The sequence below is a fragment of the Apium graveolens genome, unplaced genomic scaffold, assembly GCF_009905375.1.
Source record: "Apium graveolens cultivar Ventura unplaced genomic scaffold, ASM990537v1 ctg7920, whole genome shotgun sequence".
Classification (NCBI taxonomy): domain Eukaryota; kingdom Viridiplantae; phylum Streptophyta; class Magnoliopsida; order Apiales; family Apiaceae; genus Apium; species Apium graveolens.
Genome location: NW_027420740.1, coordinates 93,394 through 111,524, shown reverse-complemented (window position 1 = coordinate 111,524; position 18,131 = coordinate 93,394). Strand labels below are relative to the sequence as shown.

Genomic DNA, 18,131 nt, shown 5'->3' with positions numbered 1-18,131 from the left:
TTTTTCAGAAATTAGTAAAATCACAACTAATTTTACATAAAATAGTATTTTTGATAAATTTCCATTAAAATTTTGATTTCCATTGACCACGATCCAAACGTCCATATAAAGTCAAAAAGTATATGAATAACTTTAATTTAACCATGTAAAATCGACAAGATCATAATTTCAAAACGGAGTTTCCAATACAATTACATCTATCGATGTCTATAAATTTACTAGGTAATAACAACAAAGGTTATAAAGTGGAAAAAACCAAAGCAATCCTAGACCACATGTTCACATTTTCCTCAAAAGATAACACCACAATATACAAACATGAAAAATTAGCTCATTTCATTACAGAGTTTGTAATAGAAAAACAAATAAAAATAGAATCAGAATCTTAATAATAAATAAAGAAATAAAAAAGAAAGAGGCGGGAGGGGAGGAAGGAGATTCCCTGCAAACTGCCTTCCTGAATCCTGCCTGGTAATTTTATTCATTGTATCTATCATTCTACGTAATTTCTCCGTCTCAATTTATTTGTCTTGTTTATTTATTTATGATTAAATTGACGTAATTTTGATTGTAAATAAAATTTATTCATTCATTATTTTGAAAAATTGAAAGAAATATATTAAAGTAGATTAAATATACTTTCTAATGATATATTTTTTTATAAATATTTTTGATTATATATTATATGGAATTTCCGATCAAAGTTGTGTTAGTTTGACCGTAAGAAATCAAACAGGACGGATATATTGGGACGGAGAGAGTATAATTATTATTTTTTTTTATTATTTTTTTTTTCTTTTGTGATGTAAAATTCAAAGGCAGGCTAGGTTGGCTGGGGTTGACTTTTTAACAGCTCATTTTATTACAGCTCTCCTTCCAGATTGTTCTAATGTTTGTGTTAAAGTTGATTGTTTTCTATTCAAATTCTACCACTTTCCTTGAATCCCCATATATATATATTTTTATATGTGAGAGATTGTTGTAATTTGATCTTTTTTTTAGCTGATCAAGAACCATTGTAAAGGTTTGTCATTCTTTAACTTTTAACTTAATTTTGATTCTTTTTGTTTGCTTTTTTAATGTGTTTTGATGATTTTTTGTTGAAGATCGCATCTTTTTCTTGATTTGTTTATACCCTTTTGATTGATTGCTTTTTAGTTGTGTGTAGCATCTGCTTTTGACTTTATTTCTGCTTTTTAGCTTGTGGGGTTCTTGAAATTGTATGGATTTTGAGATTGTTTTAGTTGGATCTTGAGTTGTGTAGCTGAATCTTAGAGACTGTGGTGTTGAATTTATGTTGAATTTGTGAATTTGAGGTTGTTTTCGTGTTTTTGATGTTGGTGTTGTGTTGTTTTTTGAATGACAGAAGCCCAGAGGGTCTGTTGAAGTAATTGTGTAGCTAAATCTTGGAGATTCTGGTGTTGAATTTATGTTGAATTTGTGAATTTAAGGTTGTGTTCGTGTTTTTGATGTTGGTGTTGTGTTGTTTTTTGAATGACAGAAGCCTAGAGGGTCTGTTGAAGTAATCGAAAATACGAGTTATGGATGAGAATAGAGATGGTTCAACTGGTTTCTGGTGTCATATGTGTAACCAGATAGTTGATCCTGTTATGGAGGTTGAGACCATCAAATGTCCCTTTTGTCTAGGTGGTTTTGTAGAGGAAATCGAGACTGCTCCTGCTGTGAATCCGTTCCGTGGCAACGATAACAACAACCATTCGGCTGAATTTGGAGGGGTTGAAGGTGATTCTGATCGCTCACTTTCCCTATGGGCTCCTATTTTGCTTGGTATGATGAGTAATCCTCGTCGTAGGCGTAGAATTAGGCGTTTTCCTGAGGATGATGATGAGGGAGAAGTACGAGGTGGAGATGAAGAACATGAACACCATAATCGTCATCAGCATCATCATCCGGAAGGGGAGAGGGAACTTGATCGAGAATTGGAGTCTATTATTCGTAGGAGGAGGAGGAGCTCAGCAACTATTCTTCAACTACTTCAAGGCATTCGAGCTGGAATACAATCTGAGTCAGAAAATAATGGTGAATCGGATAATGAGACCAACAGGGATCACAGTAATAATCGAGAAAGGGAGCGTGTCATTCTGATCAACCCGTTCAATCAGACAATTATTGTCCAGAGTTCATATGGCTCAGGCAACAACACTGGAAGTCAGAATCCGGTTGGATCATTGGGTGATTACTTCATAGGCCCTGGGTTAGACTTGCTTCTGCAGCATTTAGCCGAAAATGACCCTAACAGGTATGGCACTCCACCTGCACAGAAGGAAGCGGTGGAAGCATTGCCTACTGTCAAAGTTGATGGGAACCTGCAGTGTTCAGTTTGTTTGGAGGACTTTGAAGTTGGGGCCGAAGCAAAGGAAATGCCTTGTAAACATAGGTTCCATAGCGATTGTATTTTCCCATGGCTCGAGCTGCACAGTTCATGTCCTGTTTGCAGGCATCAGTTGCCTTGTGACGACTCAAAGCCCGATAATATCAGCAGCCGAGGCATGGGCGAAACCAATCATGAAAACAATAGTGCTGAAGTTGATGTGGAGGGGACAAATGGAACCCCGAGACGATTTAACGTGCCTTGGCCTTTTAGTAATTTGTTCTCATCCTCAGGGTCCCCCACGACGAATGCAAACTCATCTTCAACAGGGTCATCGACAAATGCATCCGGAAATTCCACTCGTACAGAAGAAAATTGAGTACGTTATTTCCAATTATCAGCGTCTTTTCTTCTCTACATACCTTTAAGCTTGTGTAAAAATTACTCCGGTTGCAAAGTTGATATTTCGCAATGAGTTTGATATGTGTAATCTGTCTATATTTGCGTCGAGGCTCTTCTGCCTTCTCAGCAGGATCACTGCTCGAGTAAACTTTTCATTACGGAATGTACAGTTTCCTTTCAGTTTATGACATATCTACTTCCTTAATTTGGGTTGGCTCTTGTACTGGTTAGTGAAAGTGAATGTACAGCAAAAGTGCAGGCGCCATTAATTTTTTGTTCCGAAAAAAGACTTAAACTGTTAAATCAAGTTTGATCAGTTGGTGTTTTGTTCTATGACGGAGGGATCGTTGAATTGAATATGCAAGTGACTATTGAAGTGTGGAGAAAAATTCTGTTGTATGGTTTTGGATTTGTGTCTTCATGCCATTGCTGTAAGATTTATAGATCCATGAACCAAACACAATATATTGCTTTTTTGATTGGCTTCTCTCTAATCTTGAGAGCAATAATTTTTGCGTGTTCCTGGTAGAATTGGCTGTATCCGTCAAGATCTATCCACGTAAAAACTCAAAACCTCTTCACAATACTATGATATTGTCCGTTTTGTTTACGCGAGTCTGGATGGATTTGTTTCTGGGCGTCTTACGTTAGTTAACTGCGCTTATTAAAATGCGCTTATTAAAATGCAATATACCGATCCGAAAGACGATGTGGGACAACTCCCGACTAAAGTATACATCAAGGGTCTCTTTCTTTATTCACTGCTGAGACTTTTCTTCACATAATGTATGGTTTATGTTTCTTTGACAAATAGTTTAAACTTTTAAGTGGTTATTATGGATGTTGCATCTGGACTCTTAAGAGCTTTCACAATCATGTACATTTTGTTGAATGTTGTAGCCAAATATGAAATGAAACTAGTACATTAAGCTTCTCTATTTACATTTAAAAATCTTTAACTAACTTAGCCCTATTACCCCCCTCCCCCCAAAAGAAAAAATAGATACAAGGCTCTCCTTCCCACATTTTATAGCCAATTGTCACAAATTTGAATCACATACACTTAAACCTTTTTAAATAATATGATCGGAACGAAGAAAAAATATTACTTTATTATTTTATTGAGAGTAAATATACATTGTTTCATTATGTTGGGACCGGAGAAAAATATTATTTTAGCGAGTTTATTACTTGTAGAATTCATCTTGAAAATATAAACTAAATTTTATAATTTGAATAGTGACATTGAAATTGTAAGTGGATAACTATTTTGAAACAAATTTTTTCTTCAAAAGTGGACAGTTATTTTGAAACAGAGAGAGTATTACTTTATCAAGGTAAGTGTATTTATTTCTGGATAATTAAACTTATTTTGATATGAGCACGATTGGATAGCTCCAGTGGTAAGGAGTTTATCCTCTGTCGTCCTGGATTGGGTGCGACTCTGACTCACCCGAGAATTATTGAGAATAAATACTTGTAAGGCTATAAGCCATGTTAGTCAAAAAAAAACTTATTTTGATATGAGCACGATTGGATAGCTTCAGTGGTAAGAAGTTTATCCTCTGTCGTCCTGGATTGGGTGCGACTCTGGCTCACCCGAGAATTATTGAGAATAAATACTTGCAAGGTTACAAGCCATGTTAGTCAAAAAAAAAAACTTATTTTGATAGAATGCAACCAGTCTTTTTCTTCTTACCAACTCTGTCTCCAACCCTTCAGGTGGCCAAAATGTTTTTGTTTGCAGTTGTACATCATTGTCACATTATAATATTCTCCAGCATTGTCCGTTTACGGCCGAGTGGATTTGTTTCTGGGCATTTCCTAACAGGCCACATTGGGTTAACTGACTGATTAATGATTATAAAAATATATCCCTAACACTTTCCTATATATATCTGCCATCTGGTGGCCATAAACACACATGCAAGAACCTCAGAATTGCATTTCTTGCCACATTTATGGAAACTTGTCAATATATAGAATCAAATTCCACTTTTCATAATAACTATAATAAGGCTACTGATGTGAGCAAGTAAAGAGTAAAATAGATATCATCATTATCATATAAAGTTCTTGCAGCAATTTAGATCTCGGGTCGTTCTTCCTTTACCTGGACTTCGACATCTTCTCAATACCAACCATGCTATCACTACTTCTTTTGTTATTCCGTCAAAAAATTTCACTTAACATCGCAACAAGGATTCTTTGATCCGAGTAACAGGAAGCTCTATAACTGATACATATAAGTGAGTCACCTCATATATTGCTAAATTTTTGCAGCTGGCTCATATATAGCTAAATTTTGCAGACAGCCAGCAGATAATGGTTTTTGTCAGTGACAACCTGGAGACGATCTAAATGTTCCCAGAGTAAATAAGAACAATCACATAGGGCTGTCAGCACATTATGAGGCATCTTTCCATGATTTTTAAAGTTCATCATGACCTTGAGGTTGTTCCATATTCATCAAATCCAGTTTATCTTGCAATTCCTATCGGAGAACAGAATTCAAAACACTGTTACAAGATCCATGACATGAACAGATTACAAGACACAACTAAGAATAAAATTTAAATACAGTCTACCTTGAGTCTTCCTTCTTGGCAAAGAACCGGAGTTGATAATAGTGCTTCATATCTACAAAAAAAGGCTAAGTTAGAGCAACTGCAGACAGAGGGGGCGGGCGAGAGAGAGTGTGTGTGTGTGTTTGTGTGTGAGAGAGAGAGGGGCAGAGAGAGAGAGAGAGAGAGAGAGAGAGAGAGAGAGAGAGAGAGAGAGAGAGAGAGAGAGAGAGAGAGAGAGAGAGAGTTTTTACTCGCAACGGCTTGGCTCATCTACATCAGTAATCTCATTTTTTAATCCACATCTTAACCTTACCTGTATTGAGGAACAAATCAAGAGCTTCACATTTATAAATCTTTTATGTTAGTTATATATACCTATAGCATAAAGTTGCAAACACTTTAATTAGCTATCACCGGGAACATAAACATGTAAAAAATAGATGCAGCATGCACTCTTCTAAATTACTTCTGATTCAGTAAATATATTAAATGTCTTTTATTCCCGGAAGAAAGAGGAAGAGGCTACAGGCATATTTTCGCAAAGGCCTTTCCAGGGTTAACCCGGTTTCACTTGGACCAATGCATGACTGACTATAAGGGATGCTCAAATACCGTTAAACTTCTGTCAGGCCCATTCCAGCATTTGTCACCATTCGAAAAGCGCATGGTTCTGTATGAATCCTCAAACTTGTCCCAGCTCCTAATGTTAGACATATTAGGAATAGTGAGCTATATATTATATAAAAGAAAAATACAAATTCACATCAAGTGTGGGCACCTGGGCACAAAAGACTACATTGAGATAATTATAGTGTACAAAACAATCTAATGGCACAACTCCACAACATTGCACATACCCCAAACGAGTTGAACTGTGTCCCTCATCCTGAGTAGCTTGTTTAAAAGGGCATACTTTATAAACATATCTGAGGCACAAAAGTATAAAAAATCAGATACTTTAACAAATTAGAAGCCAAAATGGAAAAGAAGAATATGCTCGAAAAATTATATAGAATGCTAAAAGCAAGTATAGGGTGTGGGAAGTCTGTAACTTGTTCTGCTTCATCTCTAAACATTGACCATATAATGAGTAGAACTCCTTCTCGCTTCCTGCAATTGTGAAAAGAAAATTTTAACATAGTATTTAAATAGTTATGCACTGTATGAAAATGAAAAGCACAGAAATAGAATAATAACTCACCGAAATCATGTTTTAATTTTTGCGTCAAGCTTGATACCCTTGACTGTATCTTAGATAACTTGGCATTTAACTCATCGTATTCTTTTCGTACACGTGCAGCCTCTACAAATGTCAAATGCAACAAATAACCAACTCAGGTTCATTTATATTCACCTTAAATGTTACAACTGAAAAACATAGGACCTCAGTTCGCACCTGATTTATCAACTGGAGTCTTGAACAAATTAACAGCCTGAAGAATGTTTCGAACAGTTTTTTGTATCTTTTCCAACCAAGATGGGTTACTTCTGCTTGAAATATCTTAATGTAATTCAAAGTAAATTAAAATTATCAGGCCATACACGAGCAACCGCTACATATACGATATATATATATATATTATATTCCTCGACCAATTAAAAGCAGCAGTTCACTTTTAAAGAAACTCTCCGAGGAAGAGAGAGCACTCATGATCCCGTGTTGTCTAGCTAGCACTCATTTATTTTTACTATATAAAAATGGATGTTGATTTAAGATCACAAATTGTTAAAAAAGGTAATATTCGTTCACTAGACAAAATTTCATATGATAGTGAAATGATTTATCTAATTTGATCTTTATACACAATTTATCTAATTTGATATTTGGTAATGGAAGTTCAGTAAAAGCATCTACAGACCTGTAAACTCGGAATCATCATCTGATTCATATTTGTAAGAAGAACTAGTAGTTTCACTAGAATCCTCTTCAAGATCTTCCACGCGGTCTTCAGCCTCATCATCATCATATGTAGAGTGCTCATCCTCGGTATCTGATTCATAGTTGTTATATTCTTCATCCTGTGTATTTTTTGTCTCCTCTTCATGATACTCATCATCAGCAGCAGAGTCAGCTTCTGCACTTTCCTCATCACTTTTTTTCCCAGTCCAACGAGAACCAACAATGCGACCTAACTCTTCCTTTGACAAAGACTCAGTTTCATCAGATGCATCATCTCCCTGCAAACTCCAAATAAAGCACCAGGAATCGACTTGGTATAAGATAAAGTTATACAAGTCTTATCAATAGTTAATAATGCCAAGCAGCCTACACATCATTTAAATTCTAACTGGTAAATAAAACCTCACAAAAGATGATGGTTAGCAGGAGGTAACAAGTGTTCAACTATGGCACACTTAAGACTGTAGGTTTAATAAGATAAACTTAGCAAGTTAACGAGAAATGTGTGTTGCATGTGTGCGAGAGGTGAGGAGCAGGCAGTTGGAATGTGTTGATCTTTAAATACATAAACCTATTTTGCAGGCTAGAATTTAACATATGTAAGATCAGAATAAAAACATGTATACGTAGCCCTCGGCTTACACCAACAAGAGGAATCAAGCCTTGTTGGGGCGTAAATATGGGAGCAATTGCAAGGCTTGTAAAAAAACAAATGTATTTGCGGAGTTAAAAGATTCAACATTTAAGAACTTCTATCTGAATAAATATCGCATTTCCAGCATATGTTAGGTACAATGAATTCATGAGAAGTAGGGCAGATTCATTCATGCAAAGAAGAATAGAAGATTATAACTTCGGCATGATCAGAAAATACCTTGCCACCAGTGTCAATGCCAGCTTCAGATGCAACTGCAGAAGCTTCCTCCATTGCAGTGTGCTAAAATTTATGTGAAATATTAGATGAAAAAAAAACATGTCAATTGCCCAGTCCCATCATTTACAATCCATTTGATGGGGTAAATTCTAAGCTAGGGGAGAAGTTCACCTCTTCTCCTTCGCCTGAAGACCGTGGTTCTCCATGATCATCACTATGTTGAAGTTCATCCACAGGTTTTCCATGTACTGTCACATCCTAATAGTAAAGATGGCATTTAGAAAGCCAGAGAGTGAAAAAAGGCATTTGCAGTAGAAGAACTTGGTATTAATGTCCAATTGGCTATATCAACTTATGCTGGCATTTAGTAACTATAATTTCCCTTGCAACTACTGAATTGCCATTAGAAAATGCCATATAATAGACATAAAAATGTGCAGATGCTTAAACAGACATTCTCGAACCACACAATAACAAAGGTTCACAAAAGGGGACAAGTCGGGGTCATGGCTCACCTGTTTGTACCAACAATTTAATACTCGCAAATAAAAATTATCACTATACATTGATGTAACCTCATCTATTATTGCTGCTGAATCAAGCATATGCATCCATAATGACTAAGAACTAACACGTTCTTTGGTTCCATTACTAAGGGAGGGTAAAATTTATGTACTTTCTTTCTCCAACAGAAACTACTAAAAGCTTTACCAGCGACCTGTATTCTGCCACCCCGGGTACCCCTCAAGTACTAACTTACTAGATTAGAGATTGAGGATTTGAGACTTCGTTGAAATTTATGCAATTACCATCTCCAAAAAAACAGAGTGAACTCTTAATTAAAGCTATTATAAAATAAAGTAAAATCTAAAAGGAAAACAATGCAAAAAATAATAATAATAATAATAATAATAATAACGACACATAATTGTTCACCACAGTATTTTTTTTTGTGCTGATATTCTTTCAAGGTGTAGCAGATTCCCCACTCAAACCCCTTTTCTCATCCAAATTCTTTACTTTGCTTCTTTTTTTTCTGTACTGAGACTCTGTAAGAACTCTACATAATCACAACCTTTAAGGCTCGGTATTGCATTATTACCTAGACATCTTTAGGTGAAGATGCAACATAAGAACACTGCAAAGCAATATGACAATGTACCACTAAAAAGTTCATAATATTACCCAAAAGAAGCAGCTACTTATTTTCTCAATATATATAAACAAATAAATTCTGACCTAAAAGTTCAGTATTATGTTTAATAGTAAATAAATTACACCCATACTTATCCATGTCAGGATTGGAATCACTCAAAACAATTATGTTAATATCAGACGGGGACGAAGGCATATTGTGGTAATAGTTAATTTATACATTACACAGTTTGAGACAATATTTGATGAAACCTAACATTCAACAAAAAAACACATTAACGGTTCCGTCAAATTATCAGCACTGCTCCGACAAACTAGATCTTAATAATCCTACAAACTATAATAAAATTTACCCGGATGCTTCATTTTATCTCACATACCCGTTTCATACACTTAACACTCAAAACAAAGGTATGGATACTTATTATAGGCCAAAAACATGTAAAATTTTCAAAATGTTGCCAAATTTCAACACTTCAACACATAATCATGTTAGACACTTCAAGAGTCTGGGTAACAAAGTCGTTGGTTAGGCTTAGATTGGGCTGCTAGAAAACAGCTCAGAATTTTGACTTTACAAACTTGAGCTCATGCAAGATGTTGAATGAATCTCATCAAACTTTGCTTTTATGAAAATTTATATTAATAAGCTGCTGTAATCCCTTTCAGGCTATGACAGTACTTTATTACCAAGAGACAACAAAAGTTAGACATTATTAATTAACAATTAAGGGATCAAGCTAACGCCATTTTTGTCATCCTCACGCGTTGAACTCATATGTCCGAATAACTAGCAGAGGCTTTTGGTCAGTTTTGTTTTATAGTTCGATACTCTTACTATAATATATTTAATTAATTATCTTACACAGAATGATCCATAGGAATCTATTGCTAGGTCAAAAATAACCTTTTCCTAGTGATATAGGATTTTCAAATTTAACCACCTGCAAATATGCATTTATAAATACTAGTTACCCTTATACCATTAGAACTACATCACTGACCTGTATCGGAGGAGAATCTTCCAATAGGCCAATATGTTCATCATCTGTACTCTCTGTAGTTTGTCCTCCGGTGTTGCCTGTATCCTGACCATTGTTATCACTTTCTTTATCTTCCAAATCTTTTTTCTCCTTATCTTCTTTCTCTTTTTGCAAACGTTCATTTTCCTTTTGCACACGTTCTTTCTCTTCTGCCTTCTCTATTTGCTCTTTGCGGTCTAAATAAAATGAGTTATAAATGTCAGCAACCAGAAATTCAGATTTGCGTAATAATACCCTCAATTTTGATCTTTGTATATACAAATGCAGTATTAAAGTTTATGCCAACAAATACAAGTACTTTACAATAGCCTATCTTATTCATTTTACTCAGAATAATAACTGAATAATATCAATACAAATAATTTTCAGGGAAAAGGTTCTCAAATGAAACTAATTACAGTGCAAATTGGGAAAAAAATTGACTACAATCGTTAGTCATGTTCACAAAAGATAAAACATCTGATAAAGAGTGAAGACACCAGGTACGAAGCATTAACTACATATATAACCGATCTTTATAATATTTCAAAAGCAGCTCACCTTATGCGGCATATCGATACATAGCTTCACCAACTGTTGTCTCAACAGTTGAACTATTCCAATTTCTCTTAACATTCTATGTTTATCCACATAATGGATCACAGCCAAATTTAGCTTCTTTAACAAACTTGTACATGACATGCAAATGTAAAGTGGATGCTTTTATACAACCTTTTTTCTGAGTTCCAGCGAACATAAGCCACCACTACATAAGAAGAGCCACAGCCACGCAATACATATTTTATTTGGTTGATGTATGTTACCGCTTACATTTTTACTGTCGTTAAGTGATTAGTTTATGCTTGAGCATTAGAGTTGTGGTAGTAAATTTAGGAAGAGTGGGTAGTTTTTATGTCTGCACCATATTAGTGGCCTTAAGTTTGGGAGGAAGTGATTTACTCTGATCTATTTAAGTCAGGAACTTATGACAGGAATCAAATCTGTAACACCCTCGCTAGAGAAATATATATATTAAGTACTTCCATTTACTCTTGCCTGGAACATAACATTGGTATCAAAGCAAGGTTACATGCAACCAACAAAGAGAGGATTGCAGAATGAAATGCTGCAGTTAATAAAGTTTTAACTGGAATTCCTTAGTGACTGCAGTTTCTGGGTTCTAAATGGAGTGCAACTAATACACGAAACCATCAATATGGCTGTCTGAAGTCGTACTTTTTTATACCGAAAGTTCCAACAACTCCTAATAGTCGTGGACTGTCTTCAAGCACAACGAAGGTTTTAATTGGCAATCGACCAACGTTTATTAAGGTCCAGAGGTTGAATACGTTCATAGATAAAGTCATTCTTCATAGGAACACATTCATTCATATTAGTGATCTCACATTTTTTATGGCACATCCAAAAGGGCCAATTTTGGAATACCTAAAGTCCTAAAGTACTCTGTCGACAATCCAAAGAATAATTCAAATGTGTCAAGATAGAAAATCAAAAGTTTCCCTGTCAGGATAGCTATAAGGAGTAGAGTATGAGTCTGTTAGTCCTGTGTTACTAGTAGTATGTTAGTAAGGGTAGATTGGTCTTTCTACATAAGTCAGTTATATCAGTACTAGTATAAATAGCATATGAGTCTGTATTGCTTCATTATGTTTGAACTATTATCAGAAAACAATATCTTTTCCACCAAGTTTCTCTCTCTCTAGTTTCTCTAACTTCTCTCTCTATGATTGATTTGCTTCTTCAAGCTATTTCTCTGTTCATTTTTACTCTTAAACCTAGCTTATCTCTGTAAATCGCTTCTATTCTAGCTTATTACTATTGTTTTCTACCTCATAAACACCTAAAAACACAAAAACACTTACATTTATAATCGGTTTAGAGTTCCTGGCATTCTCTATCTTGCGTTCAGCTCGAGGGTGTAGCACACAAATGTTGGCAATGATTGTGCCGCACTAATGAAGAGGAAGGACATACAATACATGGAAATCATTTAAAGAAGAACTTTCGGCTCGTTTGGGACAATTATGAAGACTTCGATGAGGCATTATCAAAGGTGGAACAGGTAGAATCCCTACGAGACTACCAATGAGAATACAATGCGTGGATGGACAGAGAAGGCACTAGATGGTACATTTATAGGTGGTTCCTGAAAATGCTGATGGAATTCGAATGTTTAAGCCTATGATATTAAAAGATGCTACTAGCTTGGCTCCAAAAAGAAAAAAACTTATTCGACAAGGTGAATCTAAGAGACCTACTAAATTGATAAGGTGGTTCCTGTACATGATAGTTAAAGCAAAGTTAGAAAGAGTGGGTCATTTATATGCCTGCACCAATACCACAACTAATGATGATTAATACCGCTAATAGAATCATCTCTGGCAGCACAAAGGAGGAGTTTGAACATGGACCTTGAAGACAAGGATCCAGTAAGAGAGGCGGGTATTGATAAGCCAGCAGTATATAAGAAGAGCAACGCAATATTTAACATGGTTGATGTCCATTACTATTTACATTAATAGTTGTGCACTTACTAATAGTAGTAAAGTGTTTAGGATATGCTCATGCATGATAGTTGTGGAAGTAAAGTTAGGAAGAGTGTGTACTTTATATGTCTGCAAAATAGTAGTGGCTTTTGTTTAGGAGGAATTGATTTTATGGAAATCTTTAAGTCACTCCAAAATGGATTAGGTAGGAGTTTATGAGTAGAATAAAGTCTGTGGTTATTCTCACCCAGTGATCAAAAATAAATATCAAGTATTTTTATTTACTCTTTGACTGAGACCTAACATACACTATAACCTAAAACCTGAATGAGCTATATACAGTTTCTAAGAGAACTGAGCATATTGTGTTGTACACGGGCTTTTTTTGCAGACAAATGGGTCAAGCTTGATCAACAGATGGACAAATTACAATGCCCAAGCTTGACTTATTCACAAACAAGCTCAATACATGCCTAACATAAACTATCTAAAACTTAAGGCAACTACATTCAGACAACTTGGAAAGTTCAATACTTGCTTTTTGGCACACTGATCAGGAATTTGTATAAATTACATTCAATTTTTTTAACTGTAGAGTAAGAACAACTATAACCCAAAATAGGGGGATGCAGTAAACTTGCCAACACCCATAATCTCTGCAATTTAGTTACACCTACTTTTGCGTTCGAAAGATGATAAAGCGTTTCAGTTTATACTTACAGTCACGAGGAAGATTATAGTTGACAATTTTTAGATCTTGTGTTCAGCAAAAAACACACCCATCCATCATAAATAACAAAAACTTAAAATGCCTCGATAGGATCTTCAGCGCCAATTACTACAATGATTCAGCTTATACAATATATTTAGAACATTTTGTCAAAATTAAGTTCAGTAGGGCAATGACACAGTCATTATCTCATTATGTCACGAATAGAAGCAAGTAATCACAAATCTTAAACTTGGATGAAAACCTGAAAATTTGAACTTCTATGAACAAGTCCTACTTGGGTCTGACATGTTGAAGATATCAACTCTGCAATTTTAGCGATTTCAACAAAATAGTATCAGTTGTACTTTGTTGAAACAAAGAACTTACCCTGAAGTTGCTGCACCAGCCCCTTTAGTATTTTCTCCTCATTTTTCAGTTTTGAAAGTTCTGCCTCATCCTTTGCTGCAGCCAATTTTGATTGTTCAATTTCCTTTCTCCTTAGAGTGACACCTTCATTATATGTTGTGATCTTCTTCTTTAACTTATCTCTAGCCATTTTTCCGGCCTCCCAACAAGTATTTGGGCACTTAATCTTACCATCATACTCATCACTCCCATCACAACAATCTGGAACAATATTAATGATTTTTAAAATTCAGGAATGACTAATGTACAATAACTTATATATAATATATTTTTATATGAAATTCGAATCTTCCGAATATGCCTATACACTAGTGTCCATGGTTACACGCACCAACACAGATTCAATAAGAATTACGAAAAAGTAGAAATCAGAGCAACCAGAAGAATAATTGGGCAAAATATTCACGTGAATGCAGCACAAGTTACGCAACTATATAAGCATACTGCATTGCAATTAATCCAATTTGTAACAAAAAAAATTGCACGAGCCAGCCCACAATTTTCATTAGAGTTTAAAATTCTCTACTGTAGAACAAAAAATGAAGGCATTTAGGTTGCTATCAGTTGGGTCCTCATCCAGAGAATGTGATGACATTGAGACATTGTAAGAAACAGCTACTGTGAGTATATACCAATACTGCCCAACATTTTCTCCATCTACAAGAACCAAGAATTTATCACAGCCATCTTAGAACAATATTCCTTTAAACAAATCAATAACAATATGGGTTCCCTGGTTAATCTGGTACTAAAAATTTTAAACTAGTAATTGACAGACATCCTCTATTTCCGACCTGATTTTGGGGAAAAAATAAGAATTATGGTAATAATGTAAAAAAGGAATATGTTTTTTGAGTATGTTTGGCATATCTTTATCTAATAAATCAGATCAAAGTACAAGCACTAACTGAACAACAACATAATACAAATATAGCAACATATAGAATAATGTCACTCTAACATCCAGTGGCCTAGGAGCCTGTTATGTGGGAGTTGGTTCTCATGCAAACTCACAGAAAAAGACGATTGATAATAGACAAGAATATGACGCGAAGCATGAGTTTATGAACCATACAAAATTATAGAGTAAATAGGGCCTTCCGCCAATTAGATCGTGTTTCTCAAATACTTCAACTTATACCAGTTCTTACATTTAGCCGCCTGCTTTAATAGGGAAAAAGAAGAAAAAACAAGGGAAGTAAACTATAGTGTGGACATGCACATTTAATAAGCTTGGAACGCTCGATGTGGACAACTAAGGGAGGTGAAGAGATATAATTAAATTCTTATTCAACAAAAAAGAGGTAGCATATATAAATATTTAAATATTTAGTAAAGGAATTTGTGCTCCCACTTTTAGTTTATGAGACTCTACCGTCTCTCTCAAACCAACATTTCATTTATGTCTACTTCAAGTCTCTTGGTACACTTCTCCTTAATATGAAATCCAATAACTATTCATACAATTCGAAAACAACCAAAAATAAAGGAAACACGCAGACAACAAAAAAAAGAAGCGGCGCCTTACCACATATGCCATCATTGACTCTAGAAGAAAACAGAATAACAGGAACATGCCCCGCATTCCCGCAATAAAATTTCCCGTTAGGACACGCAGACGTTCCTGCACAATCAAAACCCCAAACCACGTCTCGTCAAACACACAGCCACAAACCATCATTAAAAAAAACACAAACACGACAAAACTCGACCTGGCTCATCAGTGCCATCACCAGGACAATCACAGAACTCATCATTAATCCGCGCCTTATCAATTTTCCTAGATCCATCTCTACACTTAATAACCGACGAACCACCCGAAAAATAGCTCAAATCTGTAATAATCACACCAACCACAATTAAAATCACATTTCACACTCCTAAACACAAACATAACCAAAACTAAAATTCAGTGAGGCAAATAATCAAACACCTTGCGGAGAAACACCAACGAGATTAATCGAAGACGACGACACCGATCGATCGATAAATAACAACAAATGAGAGATCAACAACAGAATCAACAACGACGAATTGCTGTTCTTAATCATCATCTCTGTGATGATTGAATTGAATTGTAATATTTGAGAATGTAATTGAGCTTAGAGTAGTGTGTGTTGTGTGTGTGTTTTTTGTGATTAAAACCCTAATAACTAATTATTTTTGTTCTGATCAGCTACAGCTTCAGCTACTCTGCTACTAGAATGAGTGATATTTTTAACAGAAATATATGAAAATTTGATGAAAGATTTGATTCCTCGCACCGATTTACATTGACTTGTCACTATTTCTTTAACTGATTTTTCTATATTTTTAACTTAATGATATACTCCCCGGTCCCTTCGGAGGAAGTGTCCGTCGGGCAAAGTATAGTTATATAACTTATTTTTACAATTTTTTTTTCTGAATAAAAGTTGAATGTTTTAATTTTTATTCAGAAAAACAAAATTGTAAAAAAAAATTACAGAACTATACTTTATATGGACCTTAAAATGCGTGTCGGACACTTTCTAAAAAATGTAAACAATTAAAAGGGACGGAGGGAGTAATATTTATTGTTGGTTTCGACATTGGTTATTAAATTTTTTGATTTCATCTAATGTCGTAAAAATTGGGAATTCGGAAAAATGGTCAAGTTACCGATTTAGGATTAATTGAAAATCGGGAATTAATCGAAAGGATTAATCGGAGTAAAAATCGGATGTATTATAATATTAAATTATATTTAATATTTTATTATCATTATATTAGTTATTTATTGAAAAATATATATTTATCATATCATGATTTTTATATTTATTCATATTTAAATTAATATAGTATTTTAATTTTAGTAAATAATTATATATACTTCAATAAAGAAAAATTCGTAAGAATTAATCGGATTTCAAAGATCGAATCGGTCGAATACTTTGTAGGGGATTAATCGGGGATTAATCGGCTGAATCGGAGATTTATGAGGGATTTTTAAACACTGATTTTATCAATTAATTTTTTGCAAGACACGTGACTTGTCTAATTATCCGACTACTCCATGTATTCTCCTTCTTTAGTAAATTCCGGATAAATTATTTAGTAATTTTAAAGGTCTCAAAAAAAATTAAAAAACTTTCTCGTTGTGATGTGATTGTGTTAGATATATATTTTTGTAGTTATTTTGAAAGTTATTTTTGTACATCTAGTTTTACTGTAAATTGTTAGTTAAAAACAAAATTTTAATTAAATTTAAATAACTGACGATTTTCCGTTGAAAAAGTTTTTTTATCAAATCGGTTCATTAAAGAAACCAAGATCTTGACTAATACATCAACCCTTAAAATTTGTGAGTTCAAGTGATTTATAAATTTAAAAAAAACATCAAACTTAATAAAACTAAAGGTGCGAAAAATAAAATCAATTTAAGAACTTGGGATTTTTAAGAAAAAAATATATAAGAAAAATGGGTTTATATAAGAAAAATAATTTAGATAATTTTACAGAAGATTAATTTTATAATTTATATCTTCGAAATTTCTTCCAAAATATAAGTTGACAAATTTTAATTTGTGTGCAAATATGCTACACACAAATTTTCATAATTTTATTAGAAATGTGACCAATTCGTGTAAGTTATAGCATCTTCAACCCTTTATATTAATTTGGTGTAATTTTTTCACTAAATTAGTATGAAAATCACACTAAAATTTAGATCATCTACAACCCACTTACACCAAACTTCATACTAAAAAGGAATCTTTTTGATTTTGTAAGCATATTATTGTGTACAAAATAAATGTTTATTTTGGTAAACGATGTAAGAATAGTATTATAATTTTGAAAAACCTAAAAAAATTGGTGTAACACCAAATTTGATGCAATTTTTGGGATCATCTCAAAACGGTGTTACTTTTAGAATTGGTTTGCAGTAAATTTTTATGCTAAAATGATGCAAAAATATATTTTCAGAATTTCATTGAAGATTATCCAAATTTGGTGCAATTTTGGGTGTGTTGTAATTTTTTAAATTGGATTGGAACAAAATTTTACACTGAAATAATGTAAAAGTATATTTTTAAAGTTCCGTTGGACATATTTTTTCATGAACTACTTTGGGTGATTAGAATTTTTTTTAGTATTTCTTCAACGCTAAAAAATTATATAACATTTGGATCGAGGGTTGGAATGAGGTTCGGAAATGAAAATGAGGAATATTAAAATTGGGGTTAATGGGAATGGATATGAAATAATATCATAA

At 34.1% G+C, this 18,131-nt stretch overlaps 2 protein-coding genes across 4 annotated transcripts; one reads left to right on the top strand and one right to left on the bottom strand.

Annotated features, from left to right (window-relative positions):
• The first annotated feature begins 356 nt into the window (after positions 1-356).
• Positions 357-3,219, top strand: LOC141704490 (E3 ubiquitin-protein ligase SIRP1-like). Of its 3 annotated transcripts, none has more exons than XM_074507741.1 (2): positions 357-471; positions 1,502-3,219. In XM_074507741.1, exon 2 carries the CDS (start codon positions 1,542-1,544, stop codon positions 2,709-2,711), a length of 1,170 nt encoding a protein of 389 aa, XP_074363842.1. In that variant the 5' UTR covers positions 357-471; positions 1,502-1,541; the 3' UTR covers positions 2,712-3,219. The 3 variants fall into 3 exon arrangements, with proteins under 3 accessions (XP_074363842.1, XP_074363840.1, XP_074363841.1); XM_074507739.1 differs by lacking the exon at positions 357-471 and adding an exon at positions 844-1,024; XM_074507740.1 differs by lacking the exon at positions 357-471 and adding an exon at positions 844-1,024 and having other exon boundaries at positions 1,367-3,219.
• A 1,543-nt stretch (positions 3,220-4,762) lies between these two features.
• Positions 4,763-16,197, bottom strand: LOC141704489 (glucosidase 2 subunit beta). Its single transcript, XM_074507738.1, has 16 exons — positions 15,831-16,197; positions 15,610-15,732; positions 15,426-15,521; positions 13,859-14,098; positions 10,235-10,449; positions 8,247-8,333; positions 8,076-8,138; positions 7,161-7,479; positions 6,698-6,802; positions 6,503-6,604; positions 6,354-6,411; positions 6,159-6,227; positions 5,914-6,001; positions 5,553-5,614; positions 5,323-5,374; positions 4,763-5,228 (listed from the first exon to the last, which is right to left on the bottom strand). The coding sequence occupies exons 1-16, from the start codon at positions 15,949-15,951 to the stop codon at positions 5,166-5,168; spliced, it is 1,863 nt and encodes a 620-aa protein (XP_074363839.1). The 5' UTR covers positions 15,952-16,197; the 3' UTR covers positions 4,763-5,165.
• Between the last annotated feature and the right edge of the window lie 1,934 nt (positions 16,198-18,131).